The sequence below is a fragment of the Aplidium turbinatum genome, chromosome 13 (assembly GCF_918807975.1).
Source record: "Aplidium turbinatum chromosome 13, kaAplTurb1.1, whole genome shotgun sequence".
Taxonomy (NCBI): Eukaryota; Metazoa; Chordata; class Ascidiacea; order Aplousobranchia; family Polyclinidae; genus Aplidium; species Aplidium turbinatum.
The window spans coordinates 4,045,991-4,067,714 of record NC_137484.1 but is presented as its reverse complement, the minus strand read 5'-3'; the positions used below and the strand labels follow the sequence as shown (position 1 = coordinate 4,067,714).

At 40.6% G+C, this 21,724-nt stretch overlaps 2 protein-coding genes and 1 long non-coding RNA gene across 5 annotated transcripts in view; 1 reads left to right on the top strand and 2 right to left on the bottom strand.

Moving 5' to 3' along the window:
• Positions 1-10,868: 10,868 nt before the first annotated feature.
• Positions 10,869-14,749, bottom strand: LOC145782368 (uncharacterized). The gene is made up of 4 exons (XM_082594153.1): positions 14,184-14,749; positions 13,600-13,849; positions 12,100-13,269; positions 10,869-11,513 (listed from the first exon to the last, which is right to left on the bottom strand). Exons 1-4 carry the CDS (start codon positions 14,747-14,749, stop codon positions 10,869-10,871), a joined length of 2,631 nt encoding a protein of 876 aa, XP_082450279.1.
• Positions 14,750-17,763: 3,014 nt separating this feature from the next.
• LOC145781840 (uncharacterized) lies at positions 17,764-18,291 on the top strand. The gene is made up of 2 exons (XR_014290790.1): positions 17,764-17,901; positions 17,934-18,291. It is a non-coding gene; the product is annotated as an uncharacterized LOC145781840 (long non-coding RNA).
• LOC145781831 (E3 ubiquitin-protein ligase XIAP-like) overlaps positions 18,291-21,724 on the bottom strand; it is a 31,585-nt gene continuing 28,151 nt past the window's right edge. For all 3 annotated transcript variants that reach the window (XM_082593512.1, XM_082593511.1, XM_082593510.1), the window contains one exon: positions 18,291-20,631. In XM_082593512.1, coding sequence (XP_082449638.1) covers positions 20,432-20,631 — 200 coding nt within the window. In that variant the 3' untranslated portion in view covers positions 18,291-20,431. The remainder of the gene's footprint in view (positions 20,632-21,724) is intronic.

The window sequence follows — 21,724 nt, the reverse complement described above, 5'->3', positions numbered from 1 at the left end:
TTACGGTCTTTGCAGTTAAGTTTTTTATAACTACTGTAGCCTAATAATTTTGTGTGTTTGTGTAACTTAATTTTTTTTTTGTTAAATTTAGCCCCAACATTTAATATGTCTACACTCGGTGGCGACAAGGACTCGACCGCCGTAGACTCGACTGATTTTAAGCCTGATGATGTTCTTTGCGGTCGGGCAGGCCATTCTGGGGAGGGACCCAGTAACGATGAGGCTAAGTCAGTTCGAGAGGCCCGGCATCTTAGACGGGATATTTTGACTCAAATTGGGAAACTTTCTGTAGCCCTAGGTTCTTTGAGTGATAAGCAGGAACTGTTAAATTTTAGATCTAAGTTATCTACTTTAGAAGAGGAATTACGGCATTTCCATGCTCTTTTGACTAAAATCTTTAACTCTGCAATCTTGGCAGAACTTCGTGATAGGGTAGATCCCGAATTTAACTCGTTAAAAAATAACTTTGAACAAAAAGAAAGTGAGTTCTCAGATATGTTGGATGCTGACATACATCCTGAGGATAGCGCCTCAAATGTAAGCACTAGGATGTCTAAGAGTTCGTCTCGGATAGTTGCACAAATTAACCTACAGCTAAGACGAGAGGAGCTCCAGATCCAAGCTGAAGCCATCGCGAGAGCTGAGGCCATACGAGCTGAGGCTGCCGTGAGAGCTGCTGAGGCTGTACGAGCAGAGGCCGCCGCGAGAGCGGAGGCCGAAGCGAGAGCTGCTGAAGCCGCCGCGAAAGCCGAAGCGAGAGCTGCTGAGTTCGCACTCAAAGACGCTCAGTTGAGGGCTGAACAACGTAAAGAGGTAGTTTTAGCTGAATATCGATCAGAGGTGGGCTCTCGGCGTAGCTCTAAGAAGGGCTCTTCTAGGCATTCCAGAAATGAACATCAATCGCAGTTTAATTTACATAACCTTTTCCAAACGCCCGTTCAACCTGTGAGTGGACCAGGGCAATCCACACGTTTTCCAGCTGTTTCAGGAGGTCTCGGGGCCGCGGCTAAGGGTCTTCCGAATGCTGTAGAGCCAAGGTCTGCGAATTACAACCGAACTCCTCCCCCAGAGCGTACAGGTCACGGGGCCGCCATTAGCAGTCATGCTTTGCCCCCTTCACAGTTTTCTGCGCCGCTAGGTTTTGATCGCCCAGCTACACGTAATTTGGGTGGTTGTGAGAGGCGTATCGCGTCTCCTGATTTTAACGTGTGTGAGGATCGTGATCGGGCTGTACATGTGACTGAGCCCACTCAGCCCTTCAAGGGATATAGCTTGTCTTCTCCCGCTAAATCGAGTTCTCAACAGCAGGATTGCTTTTTTGAATACCAAAATAGTAGGACGTTTTTCGATAAGGCGGCCTTGATTGGTTACGATGGTAATAACATGCCATTTGTCTTCTTTAAAAATCGTGTTACGGCCTTAATGGCAGCTTCGCCCTTTAAGGGGACTTGTTTGACTTTGTTACAAGCAGCTTGTGTTAGCACAGCTGCGCAAACGATTGCTAATTTGGTTTCTGACACCCCTTCGACCTCTTCCAGTGATCTGAAAGAGTTTAAAGATGAATTGTCGCAGTGTCTGGTTTACGCGCAAGCTTATGGTCAGCGTGATAAATTAGAAGGACGTTTTGTTTTGGATTTGGCTAAGCGACTCCCGTTTGACGCTAAGCAGCGTTATCTTGACTTTTTAGGTGACCAGTATGGTGGCACTGATGAGCCTACTTTTCAGAGTTTGTTCGATTTTGTTGTACGAGAGGAAACGCGTAAGTCGACTGATTTTAGCATTATGCTAATGGGCGATTCTGGTGAGTCGCAGCATTTTAAAAAGTTTGGCAAAGGAAAATTGCCTTCATTTCCGGTTAGGCAGACGTCGGTAAAACCCCATGATGATGTGATGTCAGGGAGTTCGCAGTACTCGACTGTTGTTGGCGCACCGCGCGGTGGTGAGGCTAGACGTAAAGACCTGCCGGCATGTATTTGTTGTTCGTCACGTGGTCAAGTTGAATATCATTTTTTGTCTAATTGTAAAGAATTTTTGCGCTTGACACCTAAAGATCGGAGAGATGTCATTGTGAAAGCTGGCAAATGCTTGAATTGTTTGCGCCAGCATATGGTTAGGGATTGCGTTCATGCAAATAACTGTCGTAAGTGTGGGCCTAACAACGATAGGAAACACTATTTTCTTCTGCATGATTTTTATGTGACGTCACGTGATTCTCTGGATTCGGTTGGGAAAGATGATGCTCGTGCCAGAGTTCCTGTGCGTAATGTTAAGATTGGAAATGTTAAAGCAGCTTTTAACCGCGTTACTGCTGCTCGTGTTTTGAATCCAATGACTGGAAAATCGAAGTTGGTGTATTGTCAGCATGATCCTGGTTCGCAGTTGACGTTTGTTTCGAGTGATTTAGTGTGTGAACTTGATCTTAAACCGTACGATAAAGCGTCGTTTAAAATGGATACCCTGGCTGGTCAGAAAGCTACTTGTGCTGACCTTGTTAAACTCAACATCCAGTCGTTAGAGACAGATGAACTGTTTTGTGATATAACTTCGGTGGTTAACCCAGCTTGGGCTGACGATGTTAAAACTTTACCGCATAAACAAGATTTAAATGGTTTCCGTCATTTTCATGACGTGAATATGTTTCATTTGAATGATTGTAGTACTGTAGATGTACTGATTGGCAACGACAACGCTTATTTGATGTGTGCAAAAGAAGAGCGTGTTGGTGAAAATCGTAGTGAACCGCATGCTTTACTCACTCCTCTCGGTTGGTTGGCTTGTGGTGGTAAGTCACCCTTAGATGAAAGCGTTGCTAACGTGTGCAGAGTGCAGACGTCTTCAGAGTCGGATGTCATCTCTGGCTTTCAGCGTAAAATTGAGTCTCGCGATATGGAAATAGCAGACCTGAATAAAGTCATTCAGGATTTGACCTTGCAAAATGAAACCTGTGAATTGTCTCGCAATGACATTTTGGCTAGAGAACTTGTTGAACCGAATATTGAGTTGAAAGATGGTCGATTTGAGATACCTGTTCCGTTGAAGGAAGATATTGATCTACCTAACAATTTTGTGTTGGCGTCAGATAGAGTTGCTGCTTTAAGGAAGAAGGCTTTAAAACAACCTGAACTTCGTGATTTCCTTACTGACACCATGAAAGATCTTAAATCAAATGGCTATATTGAGCGTACTGGTGAAGGAGGAAATGTCAAGGGATTTGAATGGTATTTACCATACTTTGTTACGTCACAATTAAAAAAGCGCATTGTTTACGATGGCAAGTCTGAATTTCGAGGAACTTGTGTTAATGATGTAATGTTTTCGGGTCCTGACTTGTTGAACCCTCTGGTAGATGTCTTGGCTAGATTTCGGCTTGGTAGATTTGGTCTCATGGCTGATGTGACTAAATGCTTCTTTCAAATAAAGTTACCTGAGTCGCAAAGGGATTTGTTTCGTATATTGTGGTTTGAAGATGATGACCTTGAAAATGGTAGGATGGTACCATTTCGTTTTTGTGTACACCCTTGGGGAATAAAGAGTAGCCCGTATATCGCTTGCTTGGCTATAAAGAAAATGATCGAGCAGAATCCCAGCAGTGCTGGTGAATTGACTCTCTGCAATATTGCAAATAATATGTACATGGATGATTTTATATTTTCGGCTGATAGCTTAGAGGAAGCTCAGCAAATCACTCATGAATCAATTGCTTTGTTTGATAGCCGTGGGTTTAAACTTGTTAAGTGGAGTGCTAACAAGGAGGCTATGATTGTCTTGTCAAATTTGGATAATGAGATGCTTTCACCTTTGATTCGTGACATTGACTTTCAGACTGAAAATATGACTTTGCCATCAGCGAAGACATTGGGTTGTGTGTGGCAAACCGAGTCTGACGAGATGCGTATCGCATGTTCCTTAAAGCCCTTAGCTAAACACACGCGCCGAAGTATGCTCAGTCAGCTTGGACAAAATTTTGATCCGCTAGGCTTTGGAGCGCCATTTTTTCTAAAAGCACGCCTTATACTTCAGCAATTGGCGATATACAAGTTTGATTGGGACACCGAGGTCCCTGATAGCTTTGTTAAAGAGTGGGAGTCGTGGCTTCGCTCTTTGGACCTGCTTAAGGATTTTTCGTTACCGAGATGGTATTTTGCAAACTCTGGTGTGTGCAGTCCGGATGATATTGTTTCATATCAATTGCATGGGTTTAGTGATGCTTCGAATCAAGCTTTATCTTCTGTTGTTTACTTACGTAGACTGGTTAACGGAGTTCCTAGTGTGTCTTTCGTTCTGGGTAAATCTACCATTGTTGTAAAAAATCAGTTTTCTTGGCCGATAGCTAGGAAAGAGCTTATTGCCGCTTTGAATACTGCAAGACTCGTGAAGCAGGCCTACGAGGCATTGAAGATGCCTGACTGCCTTAAGTATTTTTGGTGTGATTCTCGTACTGTGTTGCAGTGGGTTAAAAACCCTGATTTACGTTTGAATAAGTTTATTACGCGTCGAGTTGAGCATAATTTATTGTTGTCTGGAGCCCAGGATTGGCGTTTTTGCCCTACCGATATGAACCCAGCTGATGTTGGCACAAGGCCAAATCTTATTACAAAGAAAGAATTTCGAGAGTTGTGGTTAAATGGTTCTAGTCTTCTCTACCAGTGTGAGGAAATTCCATCTGTAGAAAATGCCACTCCAGTACCTGTCCATAGCCTATATCTTCGTGACGAAGAGGAGTCGCTTGACGTTGGACAGGGTGGTCTTCACAGATTGATCGAGGCCGCACCTTCTTTGTATGTTATGAAAAAGAGAATCGCTTATTTGGTTGCTTTTGTTGAATTTTTGTGCTGTAAAACGAGAAAGCGTAGCTTTGTGAAGCCAAAACTGGATGCATCTTATCTTAACAGTGCTTCAGAGTTGGCTGTGAAGTTTGTTCAGAAGAGCGTGTATGGCGATGTGGTACATTTAATGACCAAACGATCGCCGGATGCCCTTGAGGAAGTGATAAAGCGAGGTAGTGTTGGCGCTTCGCAATGTGAGAAGGAACGCTTGAAAGAATTACGTTCACTTAAAAAGTACAGACCTTGTGTAGATGACGCTGGTGTAATCCGCATTGAAGGGCGCTTAAGTAATTCTCCCGAGATCTCTCTTGAAGCAAAGCATCCGATTGTTTTGCCTTCGAAGCACCCCTTCACTAGGCTTGTTGTACTGTCGCATCATAATGGAAATGCGCACTGTGGAGTACAGCACACTTTGTTGTCTACGCGACAAAAGTTTTGGATCGCTAATGGTAATGCCTCCGTGAAGAGGTATCTTAATGATTGTGATGTATGTGCGATTGAGAAAGCACGGCCTATAAGGCAGCTCATGTCTGATTTACCTTTGTCTCGCACAACTGCGCATAGGAAACCCTTTTTTGATTGCGGCTTAGACTATCTTGGACCTTTAACCTTTGTTGAAGGTAGAAGTCACAAAAAAGCTTGGGGACTCTTGTTCACATGTATGGCATCTCGCGCTATTCATGTTGAGCTGGTTACGTCATTGTCGCTGAATGATTTTTTACTTGCCTTTACAAGGTTTACAGATTTACGTGGGCAGGTTAATGCTATCTATTCCGACAATGGAAGTACCTTTCAGGCAGCATCTAAGAAGTTACCCGAGTTGATAGAATCAGCTGAATTTCACAACGCCCTGAGACAGAGAGAGATAAACTGAGAATTTATACCTCCGTATGCTCCGGCGCAAGGTGGCGCCTGGGAGGCAATGGTTAAACAATTTAAAATTGCATTTTTTCACATTTTGGACTCTTTAAGTCGTAAGCCCAATTTTATTGAACTGCTTACGTACACAGGCAGTGCCGTTCGGATCGTGAACGAACGCCCTTTGGTACCTTTGAGTGACGACCCTAGGGATTTTACTGTCATCACTCCTGCCTCACTTTTGACCCCATACTTAGACCCATACTGTGCTGTTGGGCAACCACATGATCGCGACCAATTAAGAAGGGATTATCGGTTCAATTTGTCACTTTCTCAGCAGTTTTGGAGTAAATGGATCGATTTTTACTTGCCAGGTCTTCAGGGCCGGAAAAAATGGCTAAAAATGGCCGAGAATTTGGAGTCTGGTCAACTTGTAGTGGTAGGTTCTCTCCAGGACATTGGTAAACGTGGGAAGTATCAACTTGGGAGGGTGCATGAGGTAGTTCCACAAATTAGGAAAGGGAAGCCTGTGGTTCGTAGAGCTAAAGTTGCCGTCTGCAACTATGATGAGAGTACGGGGAAAGTGAAAGTAGACTATGTGTTGAGGGATATTTCGTGCCTCGCCTCCGTAAAGAACACCTAAGTGTTAGGGTTTGAGCCTGGTTTTGTCTGCGGTGGCCGACACTTGTCTGAGCCCAGAACAGTCGGTTATTATCGCAACCATTGTATATAGCGTCATTTTTTGCGTGTACCTACTACCTATGATACCAATTTCATGTATTGTCGTGTTTATTCTTATTGCTGTTCATTCTTTGCATGCCCTTTGTATTTGCGTAATAACTTAAACGTGAGTGACTCAAACAATTTGTGTATCATGTGTTTTTATTCATTGGCTCACAATTGTCGTCAATTCTTTTTTAGTTATGCCATGTCAGACTGTCATAACTAGGGGCCGCAATGTTCCAGACTATTGTTCACCTAATCAAACGTCATATAAAAACCGTTCAAGTCTACTGAATATTACGTCATGGAAATTCCTAAAACATGTGCCAAAATTGCACCATCGTTCGTAAGACTTGTGTCAAACCTGTTTAAACCTGTTTTAGTTTGAAACCTGTTTAAACATGAAATATTGCGTCACACGAACTGCTGACGTGCCTTTGAGTTATCACAAATTTTTCTGATTCATTCGTAAAATTGTTTGTTGGAAGTCAGTCGCAAGTTTAACTGTTTGCTTGGTGCTTGCTAGCTGGACAAATTCTCCGTCTTTTATCCAAGTAATCTGTTCTGTAGTGACAAGTTTTAGTGGTGTACGGCGTTGCATCTAATTTTCGATAGCCGCGGGCTAATTTTACAGGAATACACTTTTTGAATAGACGTTTCGAGGAGTGTTTCTTTTTCGGTCACTACATGCAGACAAACGGATCCGGGAACTTTATGTTACAATTTTCCCAAGAAGAGATTATGGTTTACCGCTGTGACCACAGACAGGAAATCTTTACCACTTTCCAACTTTGAGAGACTATGGAATGTATCCTGAGAAGAAAACTGAAGTTGCAGACCAACTTGAAAAGTTGTTGTATGAATTTTTAGCTCATTTCAAGGACTTCAATGACTTAAATCTCATGAACATTTGTTAGGTACGGTATATTTGCTTCGCCATTCAACACAGACATTGGCAAAGCACCAGCCGATGTAACTTGAACTGATTGATCTTCAAGAGAAAACGGATTTGAAAGTATAAGTAGCCTATTTAGAAATGAATCTTGGCGATTTTTATCGAAAACATCTCAACTAAGATGACTTTCCACATTTCAAAAAATCCATGGCTTTAAAAATGGCTCTTTTTGGCTCAAGGTATTTGTGCGAAAATTTTTTTTCTAAATTGGGCGTCATGAAATCTCCCTATCAATCGGTTCTGACAGACGAACCCTTGAAAAACGGACTTCGATTTGCGAGCACATTTGGAAAAAAGTTGTTGGGGAAAGAAACCAGCTGCAAATTTCGCACTGAACTGCAACTACTAGAAATCATATGTTAAATAAACGTGCGGCCCGCGGTTTCACCCAGTTGTTAGTATCTGGCCCTCCTGTAATAAAGGTTGCACACCCCTGCTGTAAGCCTCTATAATCAAAATTAAAATGATGAGCAAAATTACTTCAACATTTACACATTAAGAAAATTATTTACGTCATGGGATATAAAACCAATGTTCAAAGTGAAGAATAAAAACCAAGGATGGATTTGGCAAATCTTCTCTCGTCGGTAAATGGCAGTTCTTCCTAAGAGCTATCAACAGGTCAAGTAAATTGGTATCAAGAAATGCAAATCATTCAAAAACAGCAGTTCAGTTTGTAAAATTAATTGAAATTGTTGATGTGGATGCCAAGGAACAAATTGGTTTGCGAAATTAGTCTGCGAGCAGCAATAATGAAACATATTTATGCAAATTATAAAGGTAATTAGGTCATACATTATAAAGGCGAAGTGAACATTAGGGAGGGGTTCGGTTCATTCAACACAAGCGTTAATTACAAAAAATAGTAGCAACAGTGGATAAATTAAAACCGTAGAAAACAGTAACCCTTGAAATTACAGTGAAGCCTATTATCATTTCTAAAAACATTCTATCTGATCTTGGGTAAGAACATTTTTTTAATTTTAATGTTTGCATTTAAAATATGAAAACAAATGTTTTCTCGGCTATCAAGAATGGAAGGTTTAGGTTCTTCAACGAAAATAACTTCGAAACAATCTGGAAGGGTGGGTTTATTCTTGATAATATTGGGGTGAAATCGGTGAAAATGTTTTAGTAAGGCTGCTTTATCTGAATTGTCCTTGCAATCAAAGCTGTTCCAATTGTGTCGGTGACCTCTCCATCTTACGGAAAAGGGGTTTTTAGTTTGGCCAACGTATTGATTTTTGTGACGTAAATTCCAAAATTTTTGCAGGTTAAGTTTTGTTTCAGGTTAATTTTTTTCCAGAGCATGCAGTTAGCAATGTGGTAGAAGGCACCATACTCGTTTGATGATTTTTTCTCTTCCCGCAAAGTGCACATTGTCCACAAGGTTGCGATGTCCCTGTTTCAGGTTTAAGATTTGTGCTTACGGAAATAGATTTATAGTTCGTTAAGTGGTTTGCAAGTGTTGCTGGGCGTTTAAAAACGACTGCTGCATTGGTTTTAGTTTTGCTTCTTTGGCGGTAACTTTCAAAAGGTGTGGAAAAGAAGTGGCCCAAATAATTTTTTTAATTTTGATTTCGTTTGCTAATGCTAGGTCCAAGACGCGATTTCCATGTTTTTGCCAAGGTGATCATTTCTTTCGTGATAGTTTTGTTGAAACCCGAGTCTATGCATGGGAATAATAATTAAGGTAATAATCTTCACGTTCATTAAGTCGGCGCATGCGAATTGCCTCTCCATAAATGATTGAATTGAAAACATGTGTGGAATGATGAGAAATTCCGTGTAAAAATTTTGAGTTAATTGCAGTAGGTTTCACAAAATTGGTTGTAAAGAATCTTGCTGGGGCTTTCTGGTCAATAATATGATGGACATCTAAAAATTCTACTCCTGTGCCATCTTTTTCTGTTGAGACCACCCTGAATTGAAGCTTTGTTCCCGACAATTTTCACCAAATCAAACGTCATATAAAAACCGTTCAAGTCTACTGAATATTACGTCATGGAAATTCCTAAAGCATGTGGCAAAATTGCACCAGCGTTCATAAGAATTGTGTCAAACCTGTTTGGGCCTGTTTAAACAGGAAATATTACATCAGCTTTAAACACCTGTTGGAATGACTTCATAATTGTCTTTCATTATTGCGTCACAGTACTGCATACGTGAATTTGAGATATTGCTATCTATTCTGGTCATTCGTAAAATGATTGTTTGAAAGTTGGCCGCACATTTAACTGTTGGCTTAGTGCTTGCTAGCTGGACAAAGGTTCCGTCTTTTATCCAAGTAATCTGTTCTGTAGTGACAGTTTTCAGTGGTGTACGCGTTGCACCCCCTCGTTTTTGGTAGCCGTGGGCTAATTTTTACAGAAATACACTGTTTGAAAAGAAGTTCAAGTGTGTGTTTCTTCGGTCATTATATGCAGACGAAAGGATCCGGGAACTTTAAGTTACAATTTTCCCACGAAGAAATTATGGTTTACCGCTGTGACCAAGCTTTAAATCCCAGTTTTCAAAGACTTGCCTTAATTTTTCTTGAATGTCGTTTGTCAAATCTGCACCGAATGATATAAACATTATGTCGTCTATAAGTCTCTTGAAAATTTCTGCCTGGTTGATAGTGGTAGCGACTGATCTAATAATGTAATGCATACAGATGTTTGCAATTGATACCGAATTGTTGTCACCAGTCACTATTCCTTCTTCTTGTTTGTAAAATTTGTTTTTGAATCGAATGATGACGTTTTCCAAACACAACATGATTAACTGAACGAACGTTTCTTGACTTTTAGATTTCCATGTTGTGTGCTTTTGCAAAGCGTAACTGGTTGCTGTTTGGATGAGATTCCGGCTCACACTGGGATAAAGAAAAACAACATCAGCTGCCACCAAGAACCTGTTGATAGCTCTTAGGGAGAACTACCATTCACCGACGAGAGAAGATTTGCCAAATCCATTCTTGGTTTTTATTCTTCACTTTGAACATTGGTTTTTATATCCCATGACGTAAATAATTTTCTTAATGTGTAAATGTTGAAGTAATTTTGCTCATCATTTTAATTTTGATTATAGAGGCTTACAGCATAGTTTCCCTTTATGCAACATTTATTGCAGTAATTTGTTTGCAGAACTGAAGATGCTTGTTATTGTTCTGTTACAATAACCAGACATTTCACTTAGGCTACTGAAGTTTTAATTAACTTAAAGGTATGATATCTAAATACAGAACATAAATACATACGTAAACAGAAAAGAACATCATTACTCTGTAAACATAGGAACCTAACACCAGCTAACAAACTCAAGACTGCAACGAGTTGAAAACACAAAACACCGCGTGTACCAATAAAGAAAGAATGCCTGCGTCCGAAACAAAATAATAATGACGTCACACACGCGAATCAGAAGAGCGCAATTTCATTACAATCTCCTCCACCAAAATAGTGAGAATATTAATAGCGAATACATAGCAAATATAATAACACGGTAGCTTAAAGAGAACACATTTAGTAAGATAGCCTATCAGGAGGTTTACGTTCTCTTGATGATCGCCAACCCACTTCAGTTTGTGCTTTCACAACCTTTTTGGGCGAGTCGTCAACTTCGGCGAGCGGTAAGTCGGTAGGCCTATTATCTGCTGGGCTAACTCCCATGCTATCAGGTTCAAGCACGCCATCTTGTGACGGAGGTGAAGACGAATGTCCTGTGGGGGCAAGATCTCTGGCAGATACAGTGGCTTCATGACCATTTTTGAAACGTACACGGGCATAATTCGGATTACTTTCGAGAATCTCGGCACTGTCAACAAGAGGTTCATATTTACTGTTACGCACATGCCGTCTAACATACACAGGACCATCTTCGAGCCAAGTCGGGACAGAAGTGCCAAACGATGATCGTCGTGAAAACTTAAACAAGCGATCGTGAGGGGTTTCGTTTGTGGCAGTATTAAGCAATGATCGGATCGAATGTAAAGCCTTGGGTAACACAGCTTCCCAGTGGGCAGTACGTAAATTTTTCGATCTTAAACACAGTTTTATGGCAGTCCACACAATACCATTGTAACGTTCACATTGAGCATTCCCTTGGGGGTTATATACAGATGTGAAACTAGTCGCAACAGACAAATTTCTCAAGTACTCTTTTAACCTCTTAGAAAATTTAAACGCTTTGGCGTTATCAGAATGGATAATGCTAGGCGTACCGTATACCGAAAACAAATTATGCAAACATGAAATCACAGTATCGCCACTGGTATCAGCACAAGGAAATACAAACGGAAAGCGAGAATACTTATCCACGATAGTAAGAAAATAACGATTTTTAGAAACTGATGGTATCGGGCCTTTAAAATCTATGTTCAGTCTCTCCAACGGTTGGGGTAGATTTGATTAAAGTAGCATTCGGTGGCTTATAAAATCGTGGCTTTACTTCACAGCATACTTCACAATTAGCAGTCAAACGTCGAACGTCTTCAACTGAATACGGTAAATTTTTCATACGAATAAAATGAAACATTCTTGTCACCCCTGGGTGACATAATTTGTCGTGAATTTTGTACAGTGTAGTGTCTGCTGTGCTGGCACAATATGCTCTTGAAATAGCATCTGGTGCCACGTTCAAAGTCCCAGGCCTATAGATAATGTCGTAAGAAAATTGTGAAAGTTCAACTCTCCATCGGAGAAATTTGTCGTTTTTAATTTTGCCATGATTTTTGTTGTCAAACATAAACTTTACCGAATTTTGGTCGGTGACGAGGCTAAAACGACGGCAGTGGAGAAAATGCGACCATTTTCGAACAGCTTCCACTATTGCCGTGGCCTCTTTCTCAACACTTGCATGATGCTTTTCATGGCGATTCAAGGTGCGAGAGAAAAATGCAACCGGTTTACCGTTTTGTTGAAGTATTGCTGACAGTGCTACGTCCGACGCATCGGTTTCAACACAAAAAGGCAAATTTTCATCAATAGCTTGCAACGTCGCGTCCGCCAACACTTGTTTTAAGGTTTTAAACGCGTTTTCAGCATCTAGATTCAATGGAAATGATGCTGTTTTCGTTAGAGGCTTTATTTTATCCGAATACTTTGGTATCCAACGTGCATAGTACGCAAATAACCTGACAATTCGTCGTAGAGCCTTTGTACTCCGGGGCACAGGCATTTGAAGGAGGGGCCTTACTCTTTCTGGATCTGGGATTATAGTTCCATTTTTAACTCTATACCCTAGAAGATCAATTGTTTCACATGAGTACTTGCACTTCTTTTCATTAAAAGTAAGGTTGCAGTCTATAGCAACATCCAGGAAGTGACGCAGATTTTCATCGTGCTCCTGTTTTGTTTTGCCACACACTGTCACATTGTCTAAGTAAGCAAAAGTACTTTTGCAAGAAGGTCGATCAATAAGGTCATCTACAATTCTTTGAAACCATGGCACCGCGTTAGTTAAGCCGAATGGAATGACATTGTACTCGTACAGTTGACCATTTGCTTCAAAAGCGGTGTACAAGCGATCGGCTTCGGGAATTTCAATTTGATGATAAGCACTTTTGAGATCGAGTGTGCTGAAGAACGTGTATTGTGCAATTTTATTTACTTGATATTGCATATTGGGTAATGGGTAAGCGTCTAAATCAGTGAATTTGTTAATTGTGCGGCTATAATCCACACACATTCTTTTCCGGTGAATTTCTTCATTTTCCCCAGACACAACAAGAACTTGGGCTCTCCATGGGAAGGTACTTGGACGAATTGTTCTATTAGCTAGTTGCGTTTGAATGGCATTTCCAATAAATTTTTCATTAGTAATAGATTGTTTTCTTGATTTTGTGGCAATAGGTTTGCAATCTGCAGTCAAATGTTCAAAAAGTTGTGGCATGAGAGGTGTCTTAATTTTTCCTAGAGCGCCAAGCTGAAGTAATGGTTCCTTTCCACCAAAATCAATTTTTACTGACTCGTGTTGTTTTAAGAAGTCTTGGCCCAAAATTACGTCAGTCAGTAAGTGTTTTAAAATCACCAGATTGACATCAACATATTTGCGTTGCTCGAGTTAAATGTTCACTTGACAGTAACCTTGACTACTTGACGCTTTTCCTTTTATCGCCATTCCAACTTTACATGATTGAGGGTGAACTACAAGATTATGCCTTCGAACAAACTCTTTATCCACATGGCCTAAACTGGATGCGGTGTCAATTAATGCATTAGCCCAAATGCCATTGATGCTAATTCTAACATTTACCTTTGTCGGGGGGTCTCCTGTTGGTTCCGACGATGATACCACCGCGAGCGATTCCATTGCAGAAGACTTCTTCCAACTCGTGCGACAAACCACCGCGTAGTGTCCGTAAGCGTTGCATTTGTAGCACTTAACTTTTCTGGCAGGGCACAGCGACCGAGCATGTTTTGGAAAACTTCCACAATATCCACATTTTGATTTGAAGCTGGATTGATTGGAACTACCCGCAAGTTGGTTTGGAATAGCAGCAGTACTGGGTTCATCATGATACTCAGAAATCGGCTTTGACACAAACGGCCTGTCGTTTGTTTGTTTGTTTGTTTGTTTATCTTTATCCTGCATTGCGGGAAAGCGGACTTGAGCGCTATGCATCGGTGTAGGCTACGCCTTCCGACGTACACCTGACCCACGCTGCAGCCGACAACAACTACTCTGCTTATGACTTTAATTTGGAACTACCCATTACTCGAAATCGATCACTGGGTAGAGGCAATTATCGTAAAGTTTCTTGCCCAGAGAAACAACAGCAGGTGCGGGTGGCTGGAGTCGAACACGCAGGCTCTCGACTGTGAGCCCAACGCGCTAACCACTCGGCCACTGCTGCCGAGTGTTGTCGTATTGTTCGGAGTTTCGATGAGCAATTTCTAGGGAACGAGCTTGCTTGAAAATAGCTTCTAGCGTTGTGGTCTCTGGCGTGTTGTTTTCCAAGACGCTGTCGAATCTCGTGAGAGACAATACCAGAAATGAACGTTTCGCATATAGCTTCGTTTCGATATTCTATTGCCGTCACCTGTCTATAATCACAATCTTTGGCTAACGTTTTTAGCTTTTGTAGATAGTCATCTAGCAATTGACTTATTTCTTGTTTGCAAGTTTTCAATTGGTAGCGTGAGAAACTACTGTTGATAGGTTTCTCATAAAGAGCACGTAGTGTAGCGACTGCATTGTCGAACGTGTCGCACTCACTAATATAGTCATAAACGTCGGCATCTACATGCGCAATCAGGCATCTTAGTTTGTCCACATCAGTCGCATCCGGTGTACCTTCTAAGAATCCTGTGAATTGTTTGTACCAATGTAGCCAGGTTTTCTTGGATTGCGCAGAACTTGGATCAGCCTTGAAGACGTTAGGTTTATAAAACTTGCTTTCCATTTTCAAATAAGTTAATTAAATTGTTCTGTTACAATAACCAGACATTTCACTTAGGCTACTGAAGTTTTAATTAACTTAAAGGTATGATATCTAAATACAGAACATAAATACATACGTAAACAGAAAAGAACATCATTACTCTGTAAACATAGGAACCTAACACCAGCTAACAAACTCAAGACTGCAACGAGTTGAAAACACAAAACACCGCGTGTACCAATAAAGAAAGAATGCCTGCGTCCGAAACAAAATAATAATGACGTCACACACGCGAATCAGAAGAGCGCAATTTTATTACAATTACTATGTAGCGAAATATATATTCTTTTTAAACATGAGGCTGGTTGAACTTTATTTTAATTCTCAACTTATTTCGATGTGATCAAGTCAACCGCTTCTTGCTGACGGCGTGCCAGGGTTAGGTCTCGGATGACATTCACTTTATCTTAAATTGCACAACCGTTTGCAGCTGCAGCATAACATTACATCATCGTAAAAAACCAGCCCCGATAGCTCAATTGGTTAGCGCGTCACTTCTGGAACGAAGAAGCTTCAAGATCAAGCGGCGCTGGTTCGACTCTCGGGGTGTGCGCTTGAGCAACGCACGTTAAGGACTGCTCTCCATTCAGCGGCATCTAATGGATGGTATAGTTCCCCGGCAACAAGACTTCAACAATCGGAAACTTCACTTTGTCAATCTCGGTGACCGGGCCTGCGTCAGTGATTCAAAGCCTCTACAAGTATGCGAAACTGCCAGGATTAAGCTCTGCAAGAAGCTTTCCCAGTCCGAGGATAAAGATTCAATCAATCAATCGTTAAATCTTTAATTACTTGAACAGGTGTAAGCCAGACTTGAGCAGGTGTGGGCCAGGCTTGAACAGGTGCTTGAATAACTTATGCCTATCATTATTACGTCACAGTAACTGCTTACGTGCGTTTGAAATATCGTAATTTATTCTCGTCATTTCGTAAAATGGTTGCTTGAAAGTTGGCCGCATATTTAACTGTTTTGCTTAGTGCTTTCCAGCTGGACAAAATTTCCGTCTTTTATCCAAGTAATTTGGTTTGTAGTGACAAGTTTAGTGGTGTATCGCGTTGCACCCCAATTTCGACAGCCGTGGGCTATTTTTACAGAAATACACTTTTTGAATAGACGTTTTCAAAAGAGTGTTTCTTTTCGGTCATTGCATGCAGACGAACAGATCCGGGAACTTTATGTTACAATTTTCCCACGAAGAGATTATGGTTTACCGCTGTGACCAACGAGGAAACGATAAACTGTTGTAGATCCAGTTGTTTTATTTTGCAAGGTCACGTTTATTTTTCGTATTTTAAAACGAAACCCGCTGCAAGTGACAGAAACATCGAGATGCTCAACCTTTCAAAGCATTTTAAACTTTTGAAAAACACAGCTATAAAACAACATACATAACACAGTGTGAAGAAAGGCGTTCTTCCCGGCTATCAGCACAAGGCTGATTACTCACTAGCACAGCGAGCAGCAGTAACGCTTCGCTAACCAGAACGGTGTAGCTTCCACGCTAGCCATTGAGACTTTCCACAAAGATAAGAGTTAAACTGACTGGTAAAGCGGCGGTCGATTACTCAAGTGGCAAGAATACGGTGCGATACTGATGAGCCCAGCCTCATGGGCGAAACACGTGTCTATCGCTGTCTATTCGATGCTACAATCGGCTGCCAAAATGTAATCGAAAACTGGCAGTGGGTTATTCAAAAAATATAAAAAAATCAATAAGAAATTAGTTTCGATAAGAGCAGCATCATTTAACTATAAGACGAGGCCGGCTATTCACGAGTAAGCCAAGATGATGCGGGGAAGAACTAAAAAGTGGAATACGCACTGAAAATAAATTACGTATCATGACAATGACGCAAATGACTTACTTGATACTTTCATATCCATAACTTCCACGTTACTTTGGTGCCTCACTGTCTCCGCGTTCTTCCTGGACTTCATGTGGATCATTTGTGACCAACCTTGCCGCACATATGCTAATGCTCTGATGACCTCACAACACAGAAGCTTAGTCGGTTTTGTTTGTTTGCCATATCTTTATCCTGCATTGCGGGAAAGCGGACTTGAGCGCTATGCATCGGTGTACGCCTTCCGACGTAAACCTGACTCACGCTGCAGCCGACGGCAATGTCTGTTTCCGGTTGTCTACTCTACTTATGACTATTTGGTACTTCTCATTACTCGAAATCGATCACTGGGTAGAAGCAATTATCGTAAAGTTTCTTGCCCAGAGAAACAACAGCAAGTGCGGGTGGCTGGAGTCGAACATGCAGGCTCTTGACTGCGAGCCCAACGCGCTAACCACTCGGCCACTGCTGCCAGTGGTTTCTTCAAGAAACGCCTCATATTTCGGTTTCCTCACATTCTTCTTTTGTTTGTCATATCCAGACTTACACCTGGTGGTTGAAGATTTGATTAAGAGGACGGGAAGGCAAGGAAGCCAATCTTCGTGTCCATCTTCAAGCAAGCCTTTAAGTGTCCTGCCACTGACACAGCTGCATGCTCTTGACCGGTGTCGAACCGGCACTCTTTCGATTGCCGTTACAGGGTTCTCACCACTCGGCTATGTAGCCGACGTGAATTCCTTCTGAGAATAAACGAATCAAATCTTTCTCTTTGCATTCTTCCTATGATCCTGGAATGTTTGACGTAACGCAAGGAATTTCGACAACCTGTTGACACCAATCATACCACCACGTTCTCTGTTCATTTGTTTGAAGTGTTAATCTTGTCACAAAATGTGTTAAGCTACGGGTGTCTAAAGAAAACAAACTTCAACTTTATATACAGTCAGGGGCGTAGGGCGGCCATTTTTAAGGGTGTTCACTTTTTCCAGGGTTTATCATATTTTCTTTTTATCACACAAAGGAAAATATAGCTTACTACATAACTTAAATAAATTTTTGAATTTTTTTCAATACAACATTGTGTCCTCACCAGGAGTAGCTTAATCTAACCTCACAATGTACAAGAGTAGTAATTCCTCTTTAAACAGGCAGTTATTTGCCTGTGGTTGGTCGTTTCTTTTGTGTGTTTTCTAATTAACGTATTTTGCACTTCAAGGAACTGTTTCTCGCCGTGTTTTTCTTGTTACTCTTGTGCACCACTGGCTGAGGTTCTTGTTACTCTTGTGTACCACTGGCTGAGGTTCTGCTTTTCGGAACTATCATTTGCAGAGAGGTCGTTGAACTTCTAATTTTCACCCCTTTCTATATTGCAGATGTAAATTAAGCTATTCCTGATGAGGACACAGTGTTGTGTTGAAAACCTTCAAAACTTTAGTTTAATTATGTTGTATATTTTCTTTGTGTGATAAAAATAAAATAATTATGTTAAATCTATTGAAGTTACTTTGTTTTTAGGCTATGTCTGTGGTATAACAAAGTCAACTCTCCATAAAAGCTTTAGTCTAAGCTACTTGTGTTTAAAACAACCCTAGGTGCAGTTCAACCGAGTCACCTCCACTGCTTGCTTTTTTTTTATGCAAGTAGACTATACGTTCAAAGTTTTCTGAAAAAGTGAACACCCAAAAAGATAGTCCAGTAGTCACGCTACGCCAATGCATAGCAAATTTCAAATAATAAAAGCAAACACAAAAGTTGAAATTTAGGCTACAACAGATACGACACTAGTGAAATAAACAACAATTATGCTGCTAAAAGCGAGACTCAATCTTTTACATAACATTGATGATGTCAATCCTACCAAACACAAACCTCATTTCCGTCTAGGAACGTTCAAGCAACGTAAGTACAACTTGTGTTTCACAATCGGTTGTTTTCACAACTAGCAGTATCATAAACCCTTAAAACATTTCCTTGCATGGAATCAGTTGCTTCACATGAGAAAGTGTCCAAGCAACCATGCCTTCATTATAAACGATACCTACCGATATTTAAAGCTATAATATAAACCTAATTACTTACATATTTAAAATCATATAAGTCACGTTCTTATTTAACAAAGTAACGTTGTAAATTCCTCGTTTTGTTACACAAAACTCTATACAAGTGAAAATTGAATACATAACTACAAGGTCAAATCGATGTCAGAATCAATATTATGCAGTGAGTTACAATTCTACAATTTAGAGCTTTTGAGCTTTCTACATCTCAATTCCCAGCATCACCATCTGCATGAAACACGAAACACCTTTTGTTAAACTCAAATGCACCTAGTATAGCAACAAAACACATCAAGCTTTACAACATGGCAGAGTTTGCATCATTCAAAACATCAACATTACATATATGTGACATTATAGCTTGGATTGGTTTGAGGCGAGAAGTTAGCTCGGAATGGTCATATCAACGGTCAACACAGTGATTCTAATAGAGAACTTTATATCATGACTAAAGCAGAATGTGAACTGCACAGTGCACAGTTGTCACCATACTGTTCGTTGGATATTTCTTGCACATTGATAGTATGTATGGATTTTATGTTGTTAAGTGAGGAACAAACAGATATGATAAACGGATAGCAAAATATTTGTAAGAAATATAATGATCAAATTATCACTAAGTTACACGAGAAAAGCTTATGTGGTGACGAAAAGCACAAATGAATGACTTTTATCAAATCACAAAAATTTCAAACTTAAATTTTTCAACCAGTGACAAGATAAAAATGATAGGGCCTACCATTATTCTAAACTGTTTAAATATTCTTTTTACTGATTTTCACAGGAGATGTAGGTTGACCTTACAACAATTTATCTGAAATACTACGCTTGGAAGGAAAGGCTGTTTCGAAAAAGGCAAAGCTTTCGAACAAAACCGCTTGCGAATGTTGACATTGAAGAGTAAGGCACAGGCACGCCACAAAACGGTAACATTCGCTTCAAACTGGCACGTATTGCAACCAACGATGTGTGCAAAGCTTTTCATGCATATTCGAGCATACTACAGATCTGGCACAGGTGCATATGGTGCGACTGGTCGTGTTCACCTTAGAGAGGATCTTAGACAGCAAATCAGTTATTTTTTATTGTTTTCAATGTCGGCAGACGTTGAGTTAATGCAAAGAACAGCTGAATTGCTGTCTTGGTTAAATTGCAAGGAACTGCGTCATGTTTGTTCAAAGCAAATCAACCGAGAATAGACATTTACAGTTCACTGCCAAAACAAGCATCGCTCGACTATGTCATACTATATTTTTATAACAGTATCAAAATATTCTTTAATGTCATTGTATGATCATGCTGCAGGAAACGTTTATAGTCGATAGTTGACTTTACCAATAACCTGAAAACCCTCAGCTGTTGAGACACAGGGCAACAGAATGTCCGTTTCCGTCATGATTGGCAGAAGAGTTACTTTCAAAGCTTATCAACCTTTGAGCAAGAAATATTAGTTCTGAACTTTTGAAATATTTACATGGCCAATATCATCTCATTTGGAGCTACGTAGATAATATTGAAATGGCTCAACACAGCGACGAATGACAGCGGGATGGGCATGGAAGAGCTGAAGGAGATTGTGAGGAGCTGAGATCTATAGAGTGACCGAGAGTCGGAATCGACGGATGATGATGATATGACATTGGTCACATATATAAATGGTTTTGTTCAACTGTTAGTAAGCTTCGGTAACTCTTGTCAATCGTAACAGAATGGGGCAACCTACTGGCTGGTATCCATTTATTTAAGACAAATAAACTTTGATGAGACTTTGAATCTTGGTACGACAGACAGCGCACTTCTTTGCTGTGGCCGAGCAGCCTCTGCACAAAGAAAGATGACCGCAGGGGATTATGACGGTATCAGCCTGATGTTGAAAACAGGATTTACACTTCCTCTCATTCTCAAGCTCCTCCAGCTCCTTGGTCATAGAATCCTCAGCACCTGGAGATGAAACGTCTTAGTGGAGAAACCGATGGAAGATACCACACTTCTAACAGCGGACACACAACCAAGACAACTGGTTGAAAATCTTCCCGCAACAACCATGATAGCTTCTATAAACAGTTGTAACTACAAACCATTGTAAAGATAATCAATTTTTCCAACGAAAGTATAGCGGAAATCGTTACACAGACGAGTCCAGTGCATTGCACAACTATTTCCGGCACCATAAACATTATATCTGAACTTTCAGGTTGCCACACTTAGTGACAGGTGGGCGTGCGTTAAGGGATCAGTGTACAAGTAAGCAAAACGTCTGGTTTAGATTTCAAAAGGGGTCTTCCATTGCAACGAGACCTGTCTTCTATTGCAATAAGACATGTTAACCTTGTATTTGCCAGATCATTTGCTTGCACAGCTTACTCAAAATAACGTTTGAAACATCTCGAGATACAGATTCTACGGTAAACACTAAATGCTATAAACATAATACAGTAGAACTCGGTTAATCCGGATTCGGTTAATCCGGATCTTTGCCTAATCTGGATAAAACTGGAAGTACAAATGATTTGTAATCTTTTTCTTGAGAAACAACATCGGATTATCCGGACTATTTAATCCGGATCTTCGCCTATTCCGGACAAAAGTTGCGCTTTCTCTATCGCTTTATCCGGATTTTCCCGACAGTTTTGCCATTTTATGCTAAAACGTAACGTGGCTTATTGCAAGAAATTTCTTATCTATTGTTCCGTTAATGTGACGCAATAAAGTATTACGGATTTCTTCCTTTCATGAACAGTAATCCCTCCTAACGCAAAATTCGTGCGCAAATGCCCAAACTCGTACTGTAACTTGAAAAGATATCGGTGGAATTTTCGGCCGTATGTCGGTGACGTTTTTCCAATAGAAGACCGTGATTTTTTGTAAGTTTTCCATAGAAACTCGTCTTCCGTAACTGTTTTCAAAAGTTTTGAGTGACTACAGAATATTCCGACACGCATGTCTGAAGATACAACTTTTGCCAGTGTGTTCTTGCGTTAGACGCAGAGTCTACAAATACATTCGTTTTACATGCATACTGCATTTCAAAAGA

Bases quoted from the DNA above. Each gene is read 5' to 3' on its own strand.
- LOC145782368 (XM_082594153.1), bottom strand. From the start codon at position 14,749: ATGGAAAGCAAGTTTTATAAACCTAACGTCTTCAAGGCTGATCCAAGT. The intron at 13,850-14,183 runs GTTAGCGCGTTG...TGATGAACCCAG, and splicing joins TCGGCAGCAGTGGCCGAGTG to TACTGCTGCTATTCCAAACC. The intron at 13,270-13,599 runs GTAAATGTTAGA...CCATTACTTCAG, and splicing joins CAGGAGACCCCCCGACAAAG to CTTGGCGCTCTAGGAAAAAT.